The sequence below is a fragment of the Anser anser genome (assembly GCF_964211835.1).
Source record: "Anser anser genome assembly, chromosome: 9".
NCBI classification, from domain to species: domain Eukaryota; kingdom Metazoa; phylum Chordata; class Aves; order Anseriformes; family Anatidae; genus Anser; species Anser anser.
In genome coordinates this window covers 10,033,871-10,054,869 of record NC_139729.1, presented here as the reverse complement: position 1 = coordinate 10,054,869, position 20,999 = coordinate 10,033,871, and the positions used below count along the sequence as shown (strand labels likewise).

The 20,999-nt window shown below is 36.3% G+C and overlaps 1 protein-coding gene across 11 annotated transcripts in view; it reads right to left on the bottom strand.

The window, feature by feature from the left end:
- PER2 (period circadian regulator 2) overlaps window positions 1-20,999 on the bottom strand; it is a 47,243-nt gene that overhangs the window by 10,418 nt on the left and 15,826 nt on the right. For 6 of the 11 annotated variants that reach the window (XM_083849293.1, XM_083849296.1, XM_083849295.1 and 3 more), the window contains 17 exons: window positions 19,281-19,548; window positions 18,675-18,743; window positions 15,526-15,680; window positions 14,992-15,113; window positions 13,105-13,306; window positions 11,528-11,579; window positions 10,146-10,288; window positions 9,725-9,803; window positions 6,966-7,072; window positions 6,344-6,497; window positions 5,863-5,971; window positions 5,356-5,487; window positions 3,906-3,999; window positions 3,076-3,232; window positions 2,874-2,992; window positions 1,130-1,303; window positions 616-876 (listed from right to left, as the gene is read on the bottom strand). In XM_083849293.1, coding sequence (XP_083705419.1) covers window positions 616-876; window positions 1,130-1,303; window positions 2,874-2,992; window positions 3,076-3,232; window positions 3,906-3,999; window positions 5,356-5,487; window positions 5,863-5,971; window positions 6,344-6,497; window positions 6,966-7,072; window positions 9,725-9,803; window positions 10,146-10,288; window positions 11,528-11,579; window positions 13,105-13,306; window positions 14,992-15,113; window positions 15,526-15,680; window positions 18,675-18,743; window positions 19,281-19,537 — 2,386 coding nt within the window. In that variant the 5' untranslated portion in view covers window positions 19,538-19,548. Of the gene's footprint in view, window positions 1-615; window positions 877-1,129; window positions 1,304-2,873; window positions 2,993-3,075; window positions 3,233-3,905; window positions 4,000-5,355; window positions 5,488-5,862; window positions 5,972-6,343; window positions 6,498-6,965; window positions 7,073-9,724; window positions 9,804-10,145; window positions 10,289-11,527; window positions 11,580-13,104; window positions 13,307-14,991; window positions 15,114-15,525; window positions 15,681-18,674; window positions 18,744-19,280; window positions 19,750-20,999 lie in introns of all 11 variants that reach the window. The other 5 variants (XM_083849289.1, XM_083849292.1, XM_083849297.1 and 2 more) reach the window with 1 other exon arrangement.

Sequence of the window (20,999 nt, the reverse complement as noted above, 5' to 3'; positions counted from 1 at the left end):
TATCTGACTTCAGTTCCAAGTCAGGACTGAAATGGAAACAAAGTCAGGTCAGTACCAAGCTCTTCTAAAAATGCCATCCCGAGTTCCTAGCCCTGACAAAACTAGTCTCACTATTACAGCTAGGCTGTTCCATTTCCATCTGCCGCTGATCGCATTATTAGCTTAATTGCAACCAACCAGCCTGTTTCACCTATGACATGATATTGCACCAGGAGAAACTGGATGTAAACCAAAGAGGCTGGAAAAAAAAAAGATAGAAAGGTAGAAGGAAATGAGCAGCAAGAGAATGAAGAGAATACAAGCACAAACACAGGAAGGAAAACATTCTAAAGCATGTCTTTTTTGTCCCTTGAAAGTAAATGCATAACAGTAGTAATATAATGAATAGATAACTAAACATAAGTTACTGAAGCGTAAGTTAAGAGCAGAATATAGCTTCTAATATAATCTTCAAAGCAAGACTGTCACCAGAATTTCTCTATGGACTTAAACATAGTATGGAACTGTCACTATTCCCTGTGGTTCCACAATACAGCTAAAAATGCAAGCATCACCTCAACAGGATTCACTGCCTATATAAAGGCTACTTTTTAATCGTGAGAAGTATTGCCATACCACGTTCAGCAGGCCGTCCTTTGGGTTTATCTTGTAAGTAGTAATTGCAGTGGGACTGAAAAATATTAAATCTCTTTACTTCTTTGAACTTGTTCAAAAAGCTCTGCTCTTCTTTTTGTGTATGCACTGCAAGGACTTCCTTTGTAAGTCCCAGTTTTTTAAATGACTCCTTTTCCTGATTTACATGCACGGAGCTGGATGGAGGTGCAAGAAGTTGGCTATCTAAGAGTTCTGCTCCACTCGGACCATCTTCTATCATTTCTACAGAAACAGAAGGGAAAAAACAATCACGATAAAGAAAAGCTCTGGAAATTCACTTTAAGCTATTATAATCTGTACTAATTTCTCAGTAAGTTTAAGATACAAATTCTGTTTCTGTTTATTCAATTTCCCTAAGAACATCTTAGATATAAGAAAACGCAAGTCACAAGTAGGTTCTACGTGTTCTGGCGTTTGAAGTTCAAACTTACGAGCAATCACTTTTTTGGAGATGACATATTAGCAGAAATCATACCTAATTCAGGTTGTGTTTTTTTGTCTCCAACATGAACAATGGTGCTACTGTAGCTGCACTGACTTGTGAGTGATACAACACTTTCAGGCTTGCCAGGTAAAGCCAAAGAAGTTAAGTGAGCACCAACTACTGGGGGACTACTTGATTTGCCAGATGCCTTCAACACAGTAGGACCTATTTAAAAAGAAAAAAATACATATAGTTATACATTGAAAATAAGTAATATGTTGCTACAGCTGCAGAACAGCTGAGACTGAACTGTGCTTGACAAAACACAAAATGAGCATTTTACTTGATTTCACAGAATCCGCCAAGAATGTTTTAGGAATAGGATGACTTCTGAGCAACCAAATCCAATCCTCTACTTTCACACAGACAAACCAAATCTTGTTAGTGAAGGACTTCTTGATCTTTCCTGGGCTTTATCCATATCTGCTGGTATGACTTTGGAAGTTTCAAGTCTCCTCCAGCCCAAGATTAAGTCCCTCCCAGCTCCCATCTCGTTCTATACTAATCTCTCATTACCTGGTAATTAGCTGGCAGATGCTAGGCTTTGCTCTGAACATCTGCCTACTTAAGTTTTCTCACCTGAAAACTATAAACAGTAATCCAGCACATCATACCAATGCCTCAAAAACAGCATCAAAAACTTTCCTTCTTTAGTACAAAGTGTAACTAAAGTTTGCCTTTTTCTTGACTAGAGTATGCTAGTGACTTGGTCATTTGCAATCATCAGCACACCAAGAAGCTAGTGAACCTACATCCTTTCCTACCAAGTAGGGCTGCAAAGACTCCAGATGACAGCAGAAACTGTGTTCTTAACTGCATGATGCGAGTTCCACTACTTCTTCCTCTCTACTTCAAGGCCCTCCAATTCCTTCTAAAGGATACTTTGTTCCTCTGTATACCGAGTATATCTTCCAACTGTATTCTAAAAACTACGTTAGAATTTTTCTTCAAGCTTATCAAAACGAAATATTGATAAAATAATTCCCAAGACCAATTTTTAAGAAACTCTACTAGTCAGCCCCTTTCAGCCTCATATAATGAGGAGGCTAAATCAGCAAGTACCTTGTTTATGTGTACTTCTAATCTCACAATTCTTGTACTAACCAACCAGTTGCCTTTTCCACTTTAGCTCCCCATCCAGACATGGACCATATCAAATGTTATAACTAAATCCTAACAAATGAACTTACGTTTTTTTCAGCAGACTTTGTAGGTAACTATCCTCAGTAACCCCCATTGTTATTCCATGGGTGGACAATTCCTTTCAAATGAGTTCTTACACCTCACAGAACACTGAGAATAGCATTTTACCCCTTTTATCTCTTTTTAAAAATGCCCACAGAGAAGAAACAGAAGTGAAATATGCACATTTAAAAAAACCAGAATTCTTCCTGCAATTAATCAGCAGACAGGGTCTTCAGCTGGTTGTTCCTAGAAGTACTGACTGTGAAATGATGTTTTCACATGTGGTAATGATTCAAGCCCTAAAACTGCAAATCCTGCTGTATTTTGTATAGTATGAACAGGCTTACTACATCTACAGTCAGACGTGATATTCAATTAACTAAGTATTTTAATTCTAGGGAAAACTTTTAACATTAAAGTTCGATTATCAACATGTAATGTTAAGAAAATGGCTATAAGGTCATCCCTAAGCTACACCTGTCATTATTTTGACAAGAAGTAACATTCAACTGGCTGCTAGCAAAAAATTGAAGTTGTAATGTAGAGATACCTCCCAAGGGTTGTATAGCATTAACAGCTGCTTTTTGTTCATGAACACCAGAATGCACACTTGAAGAAGGTTCACATTTTCTTTTTGCTGTACCAGGCACATTACAACTCTCCAAGTATCTAAAATAAAAGGATTTAGCAATATTAGATATGCAGGTCTTAAGTCTACAGATCAACTGGTAATTTACACAGTGGTTCCTTACCTGATGACACTGTCCAAACAGCTAATCTGTTGATAAGAATACACAGGTTGTTCTTTCCAAGCCAATTCTTCAGTAGCCACATTTTTAGGAGCAGCTGTGACTGTAGTATCCTTTCCTATCACATCTTTCACCTGACCACCAGGACCACTTTGTTTTTCTGTTAAGAGATAGTTATTATGCAATCACAGCATTAATCCTTGGAATTTCCCCTAGAACATCAGTAAAACAGTAAGAAATACATATAAATGAGAACTTTTACTAAGTCAGAACTTAACCACTGTAAAGCAGTAAGAAGTTTGTCACCTAGTAGATTAACATTGTGTAAATACCCTCCCTGTTCTTACAGATTCTTAGAGGTGTGAAGTTTAGTTCAGCTGATGGATCGAAAGGGAACAGACACAATGGATACAGAAGAATAGAGATCATCATAGATGAAACACACTCAGTATGAGGTCAACACTAGTGCAAAACAGTTATTGTTCATGTTTACAAGATTTAAATCTGATCAGGAAGGTTTTCATTTATCAACTTAATTCCTGAAGTTACGTACAAAAAGGGAAGACAACATCCATAACTTTTTCCTCTACCTAACAGAAAAAACATATTTGACTACTAGGACAAGAGGAGCTACAGTTAAGGTACTTCAAAACAACAGCTGGGTCGCATGTTTTCCAGAACACAGTACAGAGACTAAGGACAATATAATACATAAACCCAGCACTTTTATCAATTAAATCTCATTAGAGTGAAGTTAGAAAAGCCCCTACTCTCACATTACACCACATACTATCGCAATAAACTAACACTTAGTTAACTTGCTAGTGTCTTACCTGCAAAAGACTCTCTCTTATGTTCCAGTTTTGTTTTATTGTCGGTGAAAATACGTTGTCCTTTATTTTTGACCTTCCGGGCATCTTGACCAATCTGAAAGCAGGTCATTAAAAACAGTTATTATGAAATTGTTTCAAGCATAGCAATTCCTCAGTAAGGCAAAATCTAACCTTAGTTAACTTCTACTTTACAGTTAGTCTGATCATGGGAGAAATCCTGATGTATAGGATTTTATTGTGCATAAGCGGAATTTTAGGAACTAGAGAGCAAAAATGTAAAATAGTTTCTTATATAGAATTACTCTGTATTTTGTTTCATATGGTTGAATGATTTTGACAGGACAATATAAAGAAACAGTACAAGTAAGACTTCAGAAGAAAACAGTATCACTCGGTATATAAAATATTGATGCAAAGACGCAACTTCTTGCGCTAGAAGTTTAATCAGGCACTGACAGGATGTTACAATATTATGCTAGAGTAGTTGTAACTATCTGTAGAAATAGTAAGGGAGAGATAAGTATCTATTCCCCTCAAAATAGGAGGCCTCTTTTTCTACAAAGCTCTGAAATGTAGCAATTCATCTGCGAAACAAAAATTCCAGAAGCTTCACCTGCTCAAGATGCTAGTGTTTAAGAACTGAAAGCCAGAAACAGTGACTACCTTGGCAAGCACAGTAGTCTGCCATGCCTGATCACAGAAACATAAATCAAGTTCAGGAGATTCAGCCTATGAACAATATAATTAAGTAAAGGAAAAAATTAGCTTTCAGAAATCAAACAGCATTTGGGAAGACTAACAGAAATGCCAAAAAGACTTTAGAAGACAGTGCAGTTCCTTTGGCTGCATCCACATTCAGTGTTTACTTTGCCTATGGAATAGTTCTGATAAACATAGGCACAAATTTAACTCTGCTGTTTTGTTCAGACTAATGAAATTTAAAAAAGGTACATCTCACTGTCAACTGGATGAAACAATGACCTGTAAAGTTAAATGTTAAGCAAAAAAATAAATTTTCGTTCTATATTATTCGACATTTTTTCAGCATAAAACCGTTACTACTGCATTTTATCTTTGTAGTTTCTCTTGGGAAAACAAGAGGTACAGACTTTCACCTCCCAAAAGAAATTGTTTTCAAATATCCAGTTGTTTTTCCCAGAAACAAGCATATAACATAAAATAGGTATTAGAATATGTTAACACACTGCCCAGGTTTAAATTTTTTATACACACTTACTTTCATACCTACAACTGTGCTTCAGTACCCTGAGACTTTATCTATACCAGAAATGTTTAGTATGGAAAAAGCTTTCTGTTGGAAATAAACAAATGATGATTTTCTCCTTATACCTCCTCTCAGCATAACTCTCTCAAATTAGAGATAAGTGGCTTTCTAACTTTTTTTTAGAAGTTTTGTATCTCATACTTGAATAAAAAAGTAAAAACCTACCGTTTTATCCTTTTGAGTGTCTTCATTATTATTTCCTGTGCTGTCACTGGAGGATGCCACACTCATTAAGTGCTCATGTGAGCCATTGCTACCTAGACTTCCATAGCCACTGGATCCGCTGTTGTGTACAGGCTGTTAAAAAGAACAGTATGTATGTGTGTGTGTGTATATATACACACACACACCCGCACACAGGCTTTCAACACAAATTAAATTGTTACCAATAATTCCATGTGAGATGAACAAGGATTTTTTGGGGGGTGGGGAGTTTTGTGGGGTATTTGTTTTCTGTGTGAAGACTCCATAGCTGCATGAAATCCATGAAACACCAACAGGAGCTTTAACACACTTCAGTAAGTCATGTCTGGTAATCATGAGTATAAATAATTTCCAGGATTGCAGACAAATCCCAGTACAGTAGAACATAGCTATACAAAATTCACACAAAGGTAAATTCCCTTTCTTCAGTGGGAAATCAGAAGTGTGTCATTAAAGCAGATGCTGTACCTGCAATAGCAGCCGATATATTTGCTCTGTGATTTCCTGAACACTAGGGTGAAGGATTCTGTCCTCTGTATAGTTGGGAGCAGCAAAGACATCTTCATTTAAGGGACCCCTGTGTAAACCAAACATAGGCCAGTCCATTACAAACTCAAGTACTTCAGTTGCAGAGCACACCTTCAATTTACCATCACTATATAAGGATCTCTATATATTCTGCCTATGATGTTTGAATCTCACAACACAAATCCTTACTCACTTTGTGTACAACTCTCCTTAAGCAACTCTTGACAGTACTGACCAAGTTTGAAGTATGTCAAATTTCCTTTGCTTAAAGCAGTTACTGTATCACCAAACACAAATGTAAAAAGGAAACAATTTGCATTATTCCTGCCCCCTCACCCTGTAAATCCCTTAAATCTTTTTAAGAATCACCTTACGATTTCAAGGAAAAAGAAAATTTAAAAACAACTGTTTATTGACTTACGTCCTAACTTTGTGTCTTCCAATGATAAATGAAACTTTTCGACTCCAAGGATTGATGAAACTGGACCAGCTAGTGTCCATGGTTATATAATCTCCATTTCTAGTGCAAAACCTGATTGGTGAATAGTCAAAAGGCTGTCCTCCATACTGAAGAACTGTAATGAATGATTTAAAAAGTCAGTTTAATATTTACACTGTTCTACTTAATAATTCAGAGTTGTCACAATGATTGAAGAGAGCGCTGTACATTTCCATAGATTAACAAATTAACTTGCCCTGAAAGTCTTTCTTCTCTATTTACAAAATAACACAGACTACCATTTAAAATATGACAAATTCTATCATTGCATTCTCAGCACAATTTTGTTTATGTATGAAATATTCAAGTACAGTCAATTTGTTTACAGCAGACATGCTTCACCTCATTTTCACCAAACATGAAATTGAGTGATTTCTTACTTTCATCAATTTACATTAAGAATCAAGTTGTAGAGTAAAGGAATACTTCAATATTTAATTACTTGCAGAAATTTTTTTCACCTCCTACTTGCTGAGGTCTTCGTAGCTGTTACTATTTACTTTTAGAAATAAAGTATTTTTGCCACAGAAAAGAGACCACATACTTTTCTTGTGAATTGCTAGCATTAAGGGTCTGTCATTTGGGTGAAGATGCACCAAGACTGGTGTTCCTATTAAGTCCTGAGGTAGGTATCCCAATAGAGGTACCGCTCTGGGGAAAGAAAAACAAAGATTTTTTTAAATTAAATCAAGCAGAATAAAAGTATACTTCAAATGAAAGCACTTAAAAAATTAAGTTTTACTTGCTTTTTCCTAGAAAGAGAATGAATTTTAAATTTAAATTTGGGGTGCCATACCAGTACCAGCTTAATAGCAGTACCCCTCTTTGAGCAAGGCATTGTGTTTTGTTTTGGTTGTTTTGTAGTATTACTGAGCAAAGCGTTTAGAAATCTGCTACAGCAGTTCTCCTGTATTTTCTTATGCTGCCTAGGCTCTACAGGATGAGTACCCTGAATTTAAAAAAGCATTAATAAAGTTTAATCTTATACAACTCTCATGAAAGCAAACAGCCCTGATCTACGGGCTGCAAGCCAATGCTAAGGTTCACACAGGATTTCTGTAGCTAAACTAGCAACCGGTAGCTGACTAGGGATCAAGAAAACTTTCTCACAGGCAGGTTAAGAGTTTAACTCAAAGGAGCTGCAAAGAAGCAAGATTATTAATTAGAATAAAAAAATAAAAGTAATTTCTGAATTCCTGCACAGTAACCTCTTCTAATGACATGAGGAACTAGTTTATGTGATGAAATCACCTTAAGCGATCATTTAAAGCATTAAGGAAAAAGAATGAAAGTTCACAAATGTCATTTTGTACCTTATCCTGAAAGCTAACCTCCAAAAATACGCTTTGGTAAATATAAAATACATCAAGTCACTACTACTCAGTAAGATTTAAGAAGCTGCCACACACCAAGTCACTTTGTAAACTCAAAGTGATGTATACCCTTCCCCTGCCCCAGTTGCTGAAGAAGGCCTGGGGAGCAGTACAATGCTCAGCTATCTGAATGCCTTTAATGAAGAACTTAACCCTAGTGCACAACAGACACAAAACTGCGTTGTATTGGAACTCACAAACGTTATGGAACAAATGCCTTCGACACTGCACTTTCAAACCCACTGAAATTAGATCAGTTCCACAAAAGAGATGACATACCCTTCTGGTAAAGAGGCTGAGATATTCAGAGAAAAACAAGAAGAGCAACTTATGCCTTGTTAGTTAACTAATTGCTTCAGTAATAAGTCTTAAAAGCTTGTGAATGATCTACAGCAACAACTTCAAAAAGCTGGAACTGGCATGACAGCTCATACCAAATACTACCATTTTGAAACAATGACAATTAAAAAACACTGCCAAGGTCAAAGCAGCAAAAAAAGTTATACGGCTAAAGGAGTTGAAAATACCTATCAACTCAGAATGACTTCAGTTAGAAAGGACTTCCTCAAATAAAGTTGTAAAAAGAAGTAAACATGTCTTTGTTGTTGTTCTCTCTTCTTTGCTTTGTTCCCATTCTTTGCTACCTGTTTTATGAAAACCTGTGCTGGAACAGAGAGCACTTACTCTCTTAAGGCATCAAATTTTAAACTTTTATTTATTGCTTTAGTTATAAAGAAGCAAATTCAGTCACTTTAATGCAAAAAAAACAACATGTTTTTAGACCAATATGAAGGTCAGTGGAAGAGTCAAGGATCTAGATTGTAAGACCTATAATTAGAGAGATTGAGCTGGGCTTGCTTGTCAGATGAAGAGGAAGCTAAAGAATGATCCAGTAGCTTCTAGGAATGAGGGATTTATCTCAGAATTCAGATACTATTATTGTAGCCAACTTAGTTTTCACTAAGGATAAAAAAATTAAAATCCTACACATCACGTATCAAAAACCATCACGAATACAATCTGAAGTAAAACAAGGGAAAGAAAATAGCAGGAAAAGGAAGCCTCCATTTTCAGCTCAGTAACAAGCTAATTCTCAAAGTCCTTCAAAGTATTACAATATTTCAAAGTACAACCCTGTCCTTAAGAGCTTTATAATAATGACTCCTATTTAGCCTATGTCCCCAACTCTTTTTGAAGGAATATCTTCCGTTCTTTTCATAGACCTCAAATTTCCATCACCTAAACATCCTCTGACAGGTCATAGGCAAAAGCAGTCCCAAAGACTCAGGGAAAGCCTGGTCTGCACCTTAGTTCCTGAACCTCTTTTTATGCCTTGATATCACAGGCACCTTACTTGGCTCTGCTCTGAAACATGGGTAGTTTCATATGCACTAACTCTAATCAGCTTCCATGACTGTCAATGCAACATGAAACCTTCAGCCAGCAGAATCTGAACAATTTCATCTCTGAACACAGGATGTTTTAACATGATCTAATGTCCTAATGTTATATTTAAAAGACACACCTCTAACTGTACCTTGGCCAGCAGAAAGTGACAGCAGAATATTGTTTGCTAATAGTTTGATCAGACTTAAATAAAAATAGAAGTCTCAGATGGGTCATGCTTGCTGGCATAGGAGTATTCCTGGCAGTGGGTTTCACTGACTGAATTTATATCCAGGTTTGCCCCAGACAGAAGTAAAACAGAAGAACAAGTTGTTAGCAGGCAGGCAGTTTTCCACTTCAAGTGTGAAAACACATTACAGTGTGGTCTTAATGAAAACTGGGAGATGCACCTTTCCTGAGTTACACAACTTATCAGTAGTTACACAAAATTTTAACCCAGTTATTAATCCCTGTACAGTAACCTGAAAAGTTACTGGACAGGTTGCTTATCACTACATGTGAAAAATAGTATTTAGTAATTTACCTCTCGTCTACATCCTGGAACAAACAGGTTGGTGTGTGTGTAGTTGTAAAAATTCTTTTGTCAGGAGGAATTCTGGGTGCTGAAAGAAAAAAAGCAGATTAAAAAGTATTTTTTGCATACATACAGTAGTTCAAGCTGCAAATTTCAATTAAATGCTGAGTGAAGTCTAAAAGTTTGCATAAGAGCACGTAGGAAAGCAGCTTGCTATCTCACAGACTATCAGCAAGGGCAGAGAACCAAACCAGCTATCTTGCACTTGAATAAAACTTGAGATCACTGACAGTACTCATGCAAGTTAGCTTTCTTAAACTGAAATTCAGTTGTGTTAAACTGACAAACTGCACAGAAATTCCTGTAGTAAAACGGGAACAGTTCTTAATTTCATGAAACCAAATTACTCTTTGTCCACTGAAAGGATTACCTTCGTAACCAGAATGCACTTTTTCTGCAAGCAACACACAGCAAAGCTGGTCTTCTGCTACTTCTGGATCTTGTACTTTGATAAGGTAAGGAGTCATCCGAAACGGGTGATAGCAAATCTCGTTTTCACGCTCCTTCCCTGCACTAATAATTGAACAGCGTTGATTATTTCAACAGATTCATCTCACTTTTTATTTATCTACTGTAATTTTCTTAATGACAAAAAGACTGCATGATAGCTCCTAAAACGGCACCCAAAAATTTAGCTTCCTTAATTTTCAGTAGATGAGAACCTAATTCTGATGGCATCCTTTGCATACCAACTACAATAAAGAATTGTCCTCTTTCCTGATTGAAATAAGACCCACATGTGGAAGTTTGATAAAGAGAAAAAAACCCTTCTTAATGATAAAGTTGTTTTATTGATCCACTAATCTTAATCTGGTATTAAATCCCATTTTACCCTCCAAAGGGATGGCTCTATAGTTTTATTTTTATGAAGACTGCTATATCACCTCCGTTAAGAGAGACCACCTTTTACTCAATATTTATTTTGATTTTAAACAACAGTCTCAGAGGTTCTTACCTATAAGAACAGTTGCTGACTTACCAACAATACAAAGCCTAACAGCAAAAATAACCATTTACACAGTGACATATATATACATATGTAAGTAATAAGGTTGTAACAGCACAGCTTTACAAAGCTAAAGCTTTTGGAATCAACTTTAATTAGAAGAAAAAGTCTACAGTAACACCAGCAGAACCTTTACGATACATCCAATCCAACTCTCTGGAGTCGAACATTCTAATTTAAAACTATGCTCATATCTTAATTATAAGCATTTATTTACTCCAGAAGTAACTAACAGGACCCACAATTTCTCTTTCCAGAAATGCTACCAGAGAGGCAACATGCAGCAAGAAGGAAAAAGAAGAAGAACTATATAGCATGTAGTGACAGCAAAAAAGACAAACCAAGTTACTCTCATACATCTACCTATACTGGACATTTGAGATAAATTCAAGATCTGCCATTAGTCTTCTACAATGAAAGAGGACCTGCGGCACATGCTGAACAGAATAGTTTAACTTGAAGTAAAGACTTTCTGCGCCTGTGAGATATCATATCAGCTCCATTCACAGTGTAAAGGTCAATATTCAGACTGATTAACTTCTAAGATGCAACTTCCTGCAAGCACTTTGCAGTTTCCTGAGTAGCTTCTGGAAGTTAAATGACTAGAGGACAAGCATGCGTTTTACCTATGGTCACATTATGGAAAAATACAAAACTTGCACAACATATGATTCTTATAAAAGTCAAATACTTTTGTAACGCAGTTTCATAGCATAACGCTAAGTCTCATTATAGTACTGTTTTACCTGATGCGACAGAAAAAAGATTTCTCTTCCATGCAATCCTGGGTGGAAGACTCTAGAAATATTAAACATTTTATAACAAATTACTATGAAGTTATGACATTTAAAACAGTAATTCTTCCCCAACAGGATTAAAAGCAATCTAGTCTGAATCTAGTCTGAAAAAATTTTTAAGTCCCCCAAAGCCTTTTTTTTTTTTTTTGGATTTTATGCTTTTCTGAGGCGGGTGTGAGTCACAGCTGCTTGCTTATTAAGACTTCTGCCAAAAGCATATCTACACAGTTCTCCAGTTTGAACTGTTTACTTGTCAGCTTTTTCACTAACTTACACCACTGATTGAAAAAGTTTGATTCTCCAGGACCCCCCAAATGAGACCTCTTTCCTAGAGAGGACAGCTGAAGGATCAAATACTTTTGCCAACCTCCCTCTGCATAGCCCCCACCCACCAGCAAAACCCAAACTTAATTTTATTTATTTTAAGCAAAGCCTTCCTCCCCTCCCCTATCAAGCTTATTTCCCTCCTTTTCAAGAGTAGCCAAGCGCTGGTCTTTCAAAGGCCTCAGTATGCAATACTTCTGAACACTAGCTAAGGCTGCCAATACATGGAATAAAGTATATAGTTTTGCTTACTGCATTTTTGAAATACGAATCTATAATAAACATAATAAAACTAGAGAAAAATGTTTCAGGAAAAATAGATTGCATAACTAAGTAACATGCACAAGGAGGATCACATGGTCAAAGTTCACAACTGAATCTTTTTTGAACCTGACGGACTAGAGACTTCACAAGGTCTTTTCTGCCCTGTTTAATGTACTTGGTATATATTTATTGTTAACTGTTTTTCAAGTTGAATATGGTTCACTCTGTCTTAACTTTATAGACTTAGTATACAGGGATTGGAATTTCAAATATTCAGAGCAGACTTTGAATTCCAAGTGTTTGCTTAAAAATATTTGGCAGCTATTTCTCAATTCCCAACAGCTGCTACTGCACAAGTAAAACAACCCTCACACAAATAAATATCAAGTGCCCTAAGAGGTCTAATCCTTCACTATCAGCATGCCTGACATCCTTTTTCCTACGGCTAAAAGAATAGGCATACAGTTACACTTGGTTACTGCAGTGACGTTAGCTGAAGTACATCTTCCGACACAGTAATCAAGGCGTACAGTATTCAAATCATACATATTTTATAGTAGAAAGACAAATATTTTGCTCCTTAGATCTAAGGAGAATGTTTTTTTAAATTATGGTCACTTGATTGCAAGAAAATGTTGAAAACAAATCCACTTTCAGCATGAATACCTTCTTTGCTTTCAATCATCAGTTGGATAAAAGGGGCCCCAGAAACCAATGAACAGTGGCAATCAAAAAACTTTTAGCCAACAGACAAGCTTTGGCAATTCATAAAAGCATGTTATACACCTCATACTGTTCAGAGATGTTCTAGTAATGTGTATTGTACTCCCATGAAGTGATGGAGAAGGATGAAAGGATATTACAAAAATCAGTTTAAGGATTTGCATCTGCATGACTGAAGGAAGGTCAGAGAACTATCTGCTGTTGAGACCACTCACCAGCTCTATTGCAAATATTCCAAGATGGCAATCTGTATGGGGTAGTAGAAGTATAGAAAACACTGACATCCTGAGGTGCCAGGAACTCCACAAATTTGGCATTTTTAAAATAACCTCTCTTACAGCGAAGAATAGAAGCAGCTTGATCAGAGATGTAGACAATTTTCCCAGTAATCAGAGAAACAGCTACAGCAAACATATCCTAAAAAGAAGTCTCAAATTTAGACAGTTGAAAAAACAACACATTCTTCAATCCATAATAATAAATAATACATTGCTAAATAATACATGGCTAAATAATACATTGCTTAGACAAGATAAAACAAGATACCAAGATAAAAGCATTAAGTTCAAAGAAAAAATTAAGGAAACAGAATAAAGAGAGTTAAATCACATCTGTTTAGGGGGCAGTAAAATAAATTTAATGTCCTTGTGAAACAGATGCATACAGCACGGTTTTTGAACTATGCAGTAAGATTAATACACTAGGATCTTCTCAGGTTACATGCCCTAAACCAATATGCCATTGTTGCCTAATATTTTATGATGCAGAATTTACAAATTAAGAAATGAAGAGCTTTCAACTTTAAAACTACACATTTTGGTTTCAAGAAAGCGTCACAGGCATATTTTACACCCATGAAATTTAGCTGTTTTGAGAAAAGGTGTTTACCTTATTTTATCCATTCAATGCATTCAATGAAAAGTGCTCTATGCCACTTGACAAAGTAATGAGCATACAGGTGAAAAAAGAGCTCCAAACAACCATACACAAATTCCACTTGCATCATTTCATGTTGTATTTTTTCCTCAACACAGAAGAGTTTCCTGCGTCACAACCTCTAGTGCTCAATCCAGTATTACTATATACAAACTTAAGAACTGACGTCAGAACACTGTTTTTTTTTTTTTTTTTTTTTTACAAACTCATGTTTGAGATCAATTGAGCAACTTTTATGATATTTGTAGTTCTCAGTTATACTCTAGATTGCCTATTTGTTTCACCTTACAGGCAACCTTTATTTTATTATTCATAGGTAAAACAAAAAATACCTACATCAAGCTAGGGAACATCCCCCATCTCTCCATTACTTTACTAATTTCAGAACTGCGTATGTTCAGAAAAAGGCTTCAGAAAAAAAATAGAGGAAGATAGGCTAATAAACTTAGATGTAATTATTGTTTAAGACTCCATAATAAACATAGAACACTGAGAATGAGGAAAATAATCATTCTGTGACTGTGACAATCATTACTGCTAAAAACTACATTGATCATCCTAGTTGTTTTCATCTAAAAGAGAAGACAGTATCACTGGATCATAGAATAAGCCTGTAACAGTTGCAAAGACCAGACAAATACCACAGAAGAGGACACAACAACACACAATGGTTCAAACACTTTGGTCACTTTTAAGTCTCGTTAACAAGAAGAACTGTTGAAACAAATAACCCCTACTGTAAGGATTAGCTGAAACAACTCACCCTATGCCTTGACTAAGCTTTGGACAAAGATACTCTCCAAGTTTAGCCACTATTCTAAAATGACAACTAATGATTTACACATTTCACACTGCACTGCATCACGTGGATATTGAGATATATCACACCATTGTCTCTAAGCATGAGGTATGAGTCAGAAGACCAAGAATTTTCACTTATTTCCCATCTAACTGTCGGAAAAAAAAGCTTTAATTGAGCTGCTATTGGCGAAGTCTTTACTTCATAAAGTAAAGCTTGAAGTTTCTACTGAACATACGCTTGAAGGTAACAGCTAGCTTCTTCAGATTTTGGCCTAGCCAGGAACTCCAACCTTGTAAGGAGAAGGCATGCCAGTTCTGGAAAACATTTTTACATGCACGCTGCAGGCTTGTGTCAGCATACTCACTGCATTTTTCATGATGTATTCTGAGGTTATAGTTTCAACTTCTTCCACTGTGTAAGATGACACATTGAGTCCAGAAGGCTGGGATTCATTAATCATCAACAATTGGTAATACTCCTCATTGGCTACATGGGAACATTAAACAGTTTATAGTCAGAATTTAAGGTCTCATCAATAAATAGCCTGGAAGCAATAAACGGAACAAGTGGTTTTTTGGCATAAGCACAGAATGGGCAGTTGGGAAGTCTAGGTAGTATTCCAAGTTAGTTGTTCTACAGTGGAGTTTCCTTATCAGTAACCCATACACATTTACCCACCTTAAAATACCCATGTTAGCATCATAATATATTCATCTACTAGAAACCTTTAAATCCCGAAGAAACCCAACTTAACAGTCCACAAATGAGAAGACAAATATTTGCTTAATGAGGTTTTCAAACAAACTTAGCTGTAAGCAGACAACCACATTTAAATTCTTATTTAAATGTTTAATTTTATCCAGGTCATAATTATTTAAGCAGTGTCATACTTGATTACCTTTAACTTGTTTAATGCTTTTAAGGGCATATTTCAACGTTGTTAGGATACTAGATTTGCCTTTAATTCGCTTTTCAGAAGGAAGGTGAGCTTTCAGCTCTTGTAGAGTTTTCAACAACTCCTTTTGTGTTTTGGCTTTAGTGGACTGCTCGCTACTGTAACATTAAAGACAAATAAAAAGTCACTGGAATGCTTGAAGTGACACATCATCCTCATAGAAACCCAAACACTGACATTTGTCACATGCCTAATTTTGCATAGCTAAATATTAACTTTTCCACCATGTAGTGTAAACATTCAGAATTTGTAGTAATTCTTATATTAGTTAGAATCACTTAAAATAGAAGATTCACCACTACCTGAATTTTTGTTGTAAGATATACCATCTGTTTATGAAACACATTTATACACCCAAACACCAGAGAACTTTTTTTTTGCACCAGTTTCCCTCCCCCTTTTTAGTGGTATATCCCTTAGTTCCTTTCAAATTCAAACTCTCAGAAATGTTCATGGACTTCAAAGTAGAGAAGCAGGAGGTCCACTCAAGTCTTCACCTCCTGTTCGAGCAGGTTCTCATAGGAAAGGTCCCTGAAAAGGGAATGGCAGTGGGAGAGCATCAAGTTAACAAAACAAATGGAGAAATGCTTGGAAAAATGTATTCCAGTTAAGCATGGCAATACATTAAGTAAGATAAAGAAACTTGACTAAATATGAAAGGTGAAGAATCAGGAGGCAGCTGAAGACAGAAACTGCATTCACATTTCTAAGGTGCATGTTCAGAAGTATTGTCTCAGTGCAGAAGGTCAAACCACAGTGATAATCAGCGCTAGTGTCAGAAAACTGCCTTCCTTTGCAGTTCTTGATCTCCTCATCATTTAAAAATGCTGACAAAAGTCAAAAAGGAAAAGGAGGGAGGAGAAAGGACAGGAAAGACGACAAAAGATGGGTGGGTCAGGTGGGTAGGAAGCAGTGAATCAGTCACAAAAAACTAGAGGATTCTAAAATCTTCCTAAAAAGCAATTCTTTCCTATCAAAAGGAAGGTTTTCTATTACTACACAATCGTCTTGGCTGTTACTCTCTGCAAGGTCACCCTAAGGACCCCTGCAGAAACAATGATCTTGGCAACTGTGCTGCCCTATCCAAAGTGCTCAATAAAGTGGCTTCAGCTTCCAGGTAACTTTTTCAAGGGGATTTCTGAATATTTTTCTGAGAATTTTGAAAAGTTCTTCAGGGAGACCAACTCATCTGACAGGTGTTGGGTATATTTCACCCAAAATGCTTAGAAAGTGACAAAGCTGGCTTGTACTAGGATATGCAGTGGTAGTTTTTGTTTACATCATAATGCACTATGGATAAACATATCATTCACTGAATCATTGACCATTTTATATTGAGAAATAAAGGCAAGGGAAAAGAGAAAATGATGTAGTACTCCCTTGGGAAACTTCATGTTCACCCTGTACACTAAAATCATATCTACAGTGTGGCTTGACAGTTTCAACTGATGCAATCAGTGTCTTGTTAACAGAAGAACACTACGCTGGCAGCAGGGAGGAAGAGAAAGGGAAAGAAGGCAAAGTAACAGAGCATACTGTGGTTTTTGTAGCCTTTGGGCATGCTTCAATCAATGTGGTCAGAATTTTTTGCAAGAAAAGAAACTTTTCCAAGTTAGCCTATAGTAGCTGCAAATACAGAAGACTGGCCTCCTTGGAAAAATCAGTTATATTTTTTTTTACCCTGAAGATACAAAGTATTAGGCGCAGTAGAAAGCCACAGAGAAGGCTTGGCTTGCAGAGTAAAGAATCAGTGAATTACACAAAAACAAGAGCTTTCCATTTTGCTTTATGTGGACAGGAAAAGGTAGTTGAGTGGTGCCAACATTGAATTCAAAGCCCCATAGTCTTTGAATCAAAGACTAACCCTAAAGCTTTTAATCCTATTTTAGTCATCCCTTTCAAGACCATTCTCTAGGTATCCTCAGTCAACTGAGGTTATCAGTCTCCCATTCCCAGAAGATGATCAAATTCTGCTCTGTATAGCACAGTGCCTGACAGCTGGGGAAATACTGTACAATCTGGATTCACATTTATTTCTGAGCAGGGAGCTATTAATGAAGGTTTAAAAAAAAAGGTATCAAACTGAGATAAGTAACCCTCCAACACCCTGCAGTAAAGAAAACTGAGTCAGTGGGAAAGGATGATTAAGAAATGCTTTTGGTTCACTCTGTCCTTGATATTGAGCAAAAAGTGAACTCCAGAACAATTTCCACTTGAAGATACAGCATGGAACAAGATCTTCTGGTGTCTGCAAGGCAGACACTATGCTCATCACGCACCAAATGGTGCAAAGGTGTGATTTTAATTTACCACTTCTTTAGGATCTGCATCAGGTAGAAACACTTTCAGGCAGGTATATGTAGATAGGGATCTTAACATCAGCATGCTAGAGCTAGAAATTGCTTGATCTGCCTAAGATCAGGTTCTGGTCTCCTGATCAGAGGCTGACTTCATTAAAAAAATAAACAAGTACAGTAGGGCACTCAGAAGTGTCCAAATTTGAGCCTTCAATGCCATCAGGTTTCTCAAGGCTATCAGGGTCAGAAGCAGAGTTCATATAGAGGTATTCCTGCAGCTGATGTTGGTCTGTCCTTACAGACTTGAAGCTTGAATCCTGGCGAATGGAACACAGGAGAGGCAGATCATACGGCTGCTGGACATCAGAACACATCCAACTCAATGGGTGAATTCTGATTTTAAAACACTACGAGGTTTTTCCCAGGCAAAGGCTTCAGACTAAAATCCGAAGAGCAGAAAATTTAAAGGAAAGCCTGCCTCAGAAAAAATACTATATTTGAAGTGAACCACCAAAAAAAAAAAAAGGAGGTTAGGCTACCAAATCCAAACAAAGTCAGATAACCTCTCAAATCATCACACAGTTCACATGGAACAGCTACAAAGAGCTCTAATTCAACTGAGTAGTTAAGAGGACATGATGCCGATTATGGACAGGAAGAGAATCAAAGACAGGACCGCACTATCTCCTACATGTACTCTTCTAGGTTTAGCAAAAAAACACCCAACCTATTTAGTTTTCAATCTTTGGCCTCACATACAAGCAAATTACCAAAAATATATGTGTATTTACTTACCTGCATCCGCTGCTAGACTGATTGTGCTCAGAGTTTGCGATCATCAGACTAAATGCATTTGAGCTTGAACTAGAACAAACAAAGACAGACATTAATGTGAGTAAACTTAACGTAACACTTATTTCAGCTTTACATTTTTTTATTCATGACTGGGTGTCTAGAACATGAAACTTAAAAACATTCTGCTTGGTACAACAAATGGAAACTATACCTGTTAAGACATTTCAGAAGGTTCTTCTTACTCTAGCTTTGCTCTGTACACTAAGCTTTTTAAAAGATGAAAATAGCACAGTTGCATCCTGACTGTTAAAAGAGGCTGACGCTTTTTGCTATATAATTGTAGAAGCTGGTTTACCAAAGAACACAAATAGAACCAAGCAAACAAGCAGTGATAAAACATACAAATTAAGGTGGCTTTGAGAAACCTGCTCTTTATCAGTTACACAACTTACATTATACAAAACGCAGGTTAACTAGGGGAAAAAGAACACTAAGCCTCAATCTGAAAACACACTTTATACAATAATTACTTGGAAATTAGATTCAAATGCAAAAAGCTTTCAGTGACACAAACACAAGTGGACTTTATTTAATACCAAATACTACCTTTTATGACAGTCTGAAGATTCCATGAGCATTGCTGAATCTTTCCCATTTTCATCAGATTCATGGCCATGAGAATCATGCCCGCTGGAGTAGTTTTCATTTGTTTCATTTCCACTGAAGTCATTTCCACTAGATCCACTACTCATCTCAATATCTTCCTGAAGAACTTCATGAGAGTGTTCAGGCTTTGTCTGAATTCCTGAATCTTCAGCAATCATCTGGTTATGACTACTTGCAAGTCCAGAATACTCACTCATTTTCTGTTGCTCTTTTAAAGAGAACAATGAAGAAATGTGTTCACTGATACCAGGTTACTGCTCAGGGTTCTGCTCCTCAGTGCTAGAGTAGAACCCCCTGAACTTGATACTGTCCATGGGACACTCATTAGAAACACTGCCAAGATCAAGTCAAGCCACATTCAGAATTTTCTGTCTGTACAAATTCTGCCTGGAAGTACAGACCCACAAATCTGAGGAAGAAGGGAAGGAAGAAAAAATAAAACAAAACTATTTTCTTGTTTGCTTTTGCTGATAAACTAGCTCTTACTGACTGATGAAATTAGTAATATTCACTGTTAACACACTCAGCATTTCAACAATGAAAAGTTTAAGTTATATATAATTGCAAACCTAACACCATACATTAGTATTAGTAGAAAAAAGTATTTCTTTTAGTGAAAATTCACAGAAAGAGGAAGTGGAATAAACATGAAGAACTCCTTAGAAGTTCAAACATTCAGTTGTTTGCTATTTTCCTACCTAACTCTTCATAATTTTACTGCCTGGATTTGGACAATACCTACTAAAGAACATTTTATTATTTTCACTTAAACCATTTTGCTGGCTTCTAGTTTACCACGGTAAACAAAAAGACCATTCAGACATCAGAGATTTCTAACTGTTTGGAATTTTTTTCTCCCATTTGTTTGCCTTTTTTTTTTTTAAAAAAATACATACTCTTGTTTTTTTGCCAAGTTTACTTCTGCCATTTTGACCAATTCTTCAATTCTGTCTGTACAAAAGCCACACACATAGGCAGACTGAACATACACTGGGAATTATCAACATTTATCAAGAGCAAAAATTAAGATACAAATAATAATTTTATCTGACTACCACTAATTCAGGAAAAAAAGATTCTGCATTCTATAGAAACGCAAACTTAAAGCAAAACAAAAAATCCCTGCTTTTAAAGCAAATTCCAGACTCAAAATTGAAGTGTAGAAGGAATTTAATGAGTAAACAGACTAACATTAAGAGCCAAAGGAGAAGTACTAGATGGGAGTTCATGTACAAAATAGAGGTATTCAATCTGACTCATATCCTCATCTAGTTCAACAACCTAGACAACAACACCGCAAAACCATGAACTAAGATCCTCTGAATAATGTAATTCAGCATCAGGGAAAAAAAAAAGCTTGTTTTAAAAGAACAAAACCATTTTTGTTCCCTCCTTTCTTCCTTTAAAATATTCAAGATTGCAGTTGTTGACTAATAAACCACTGGAATAGCTTAACGACCAATGACTATAATAACAGGAAATAAGAAAACCTGCAGTTAAGCTTTGCTAGTATTAACTGCATCAACTTGCTTTTAAACACAATATTTTAAAGTTTTCTGTTACCGACTAACTTAATATTCATTTAAATCACACTATGATTCTACTTCCCTCTCACCTAGTAAGCATCGAAACTATTTTCTTACCCTCCCAACTGCTGCT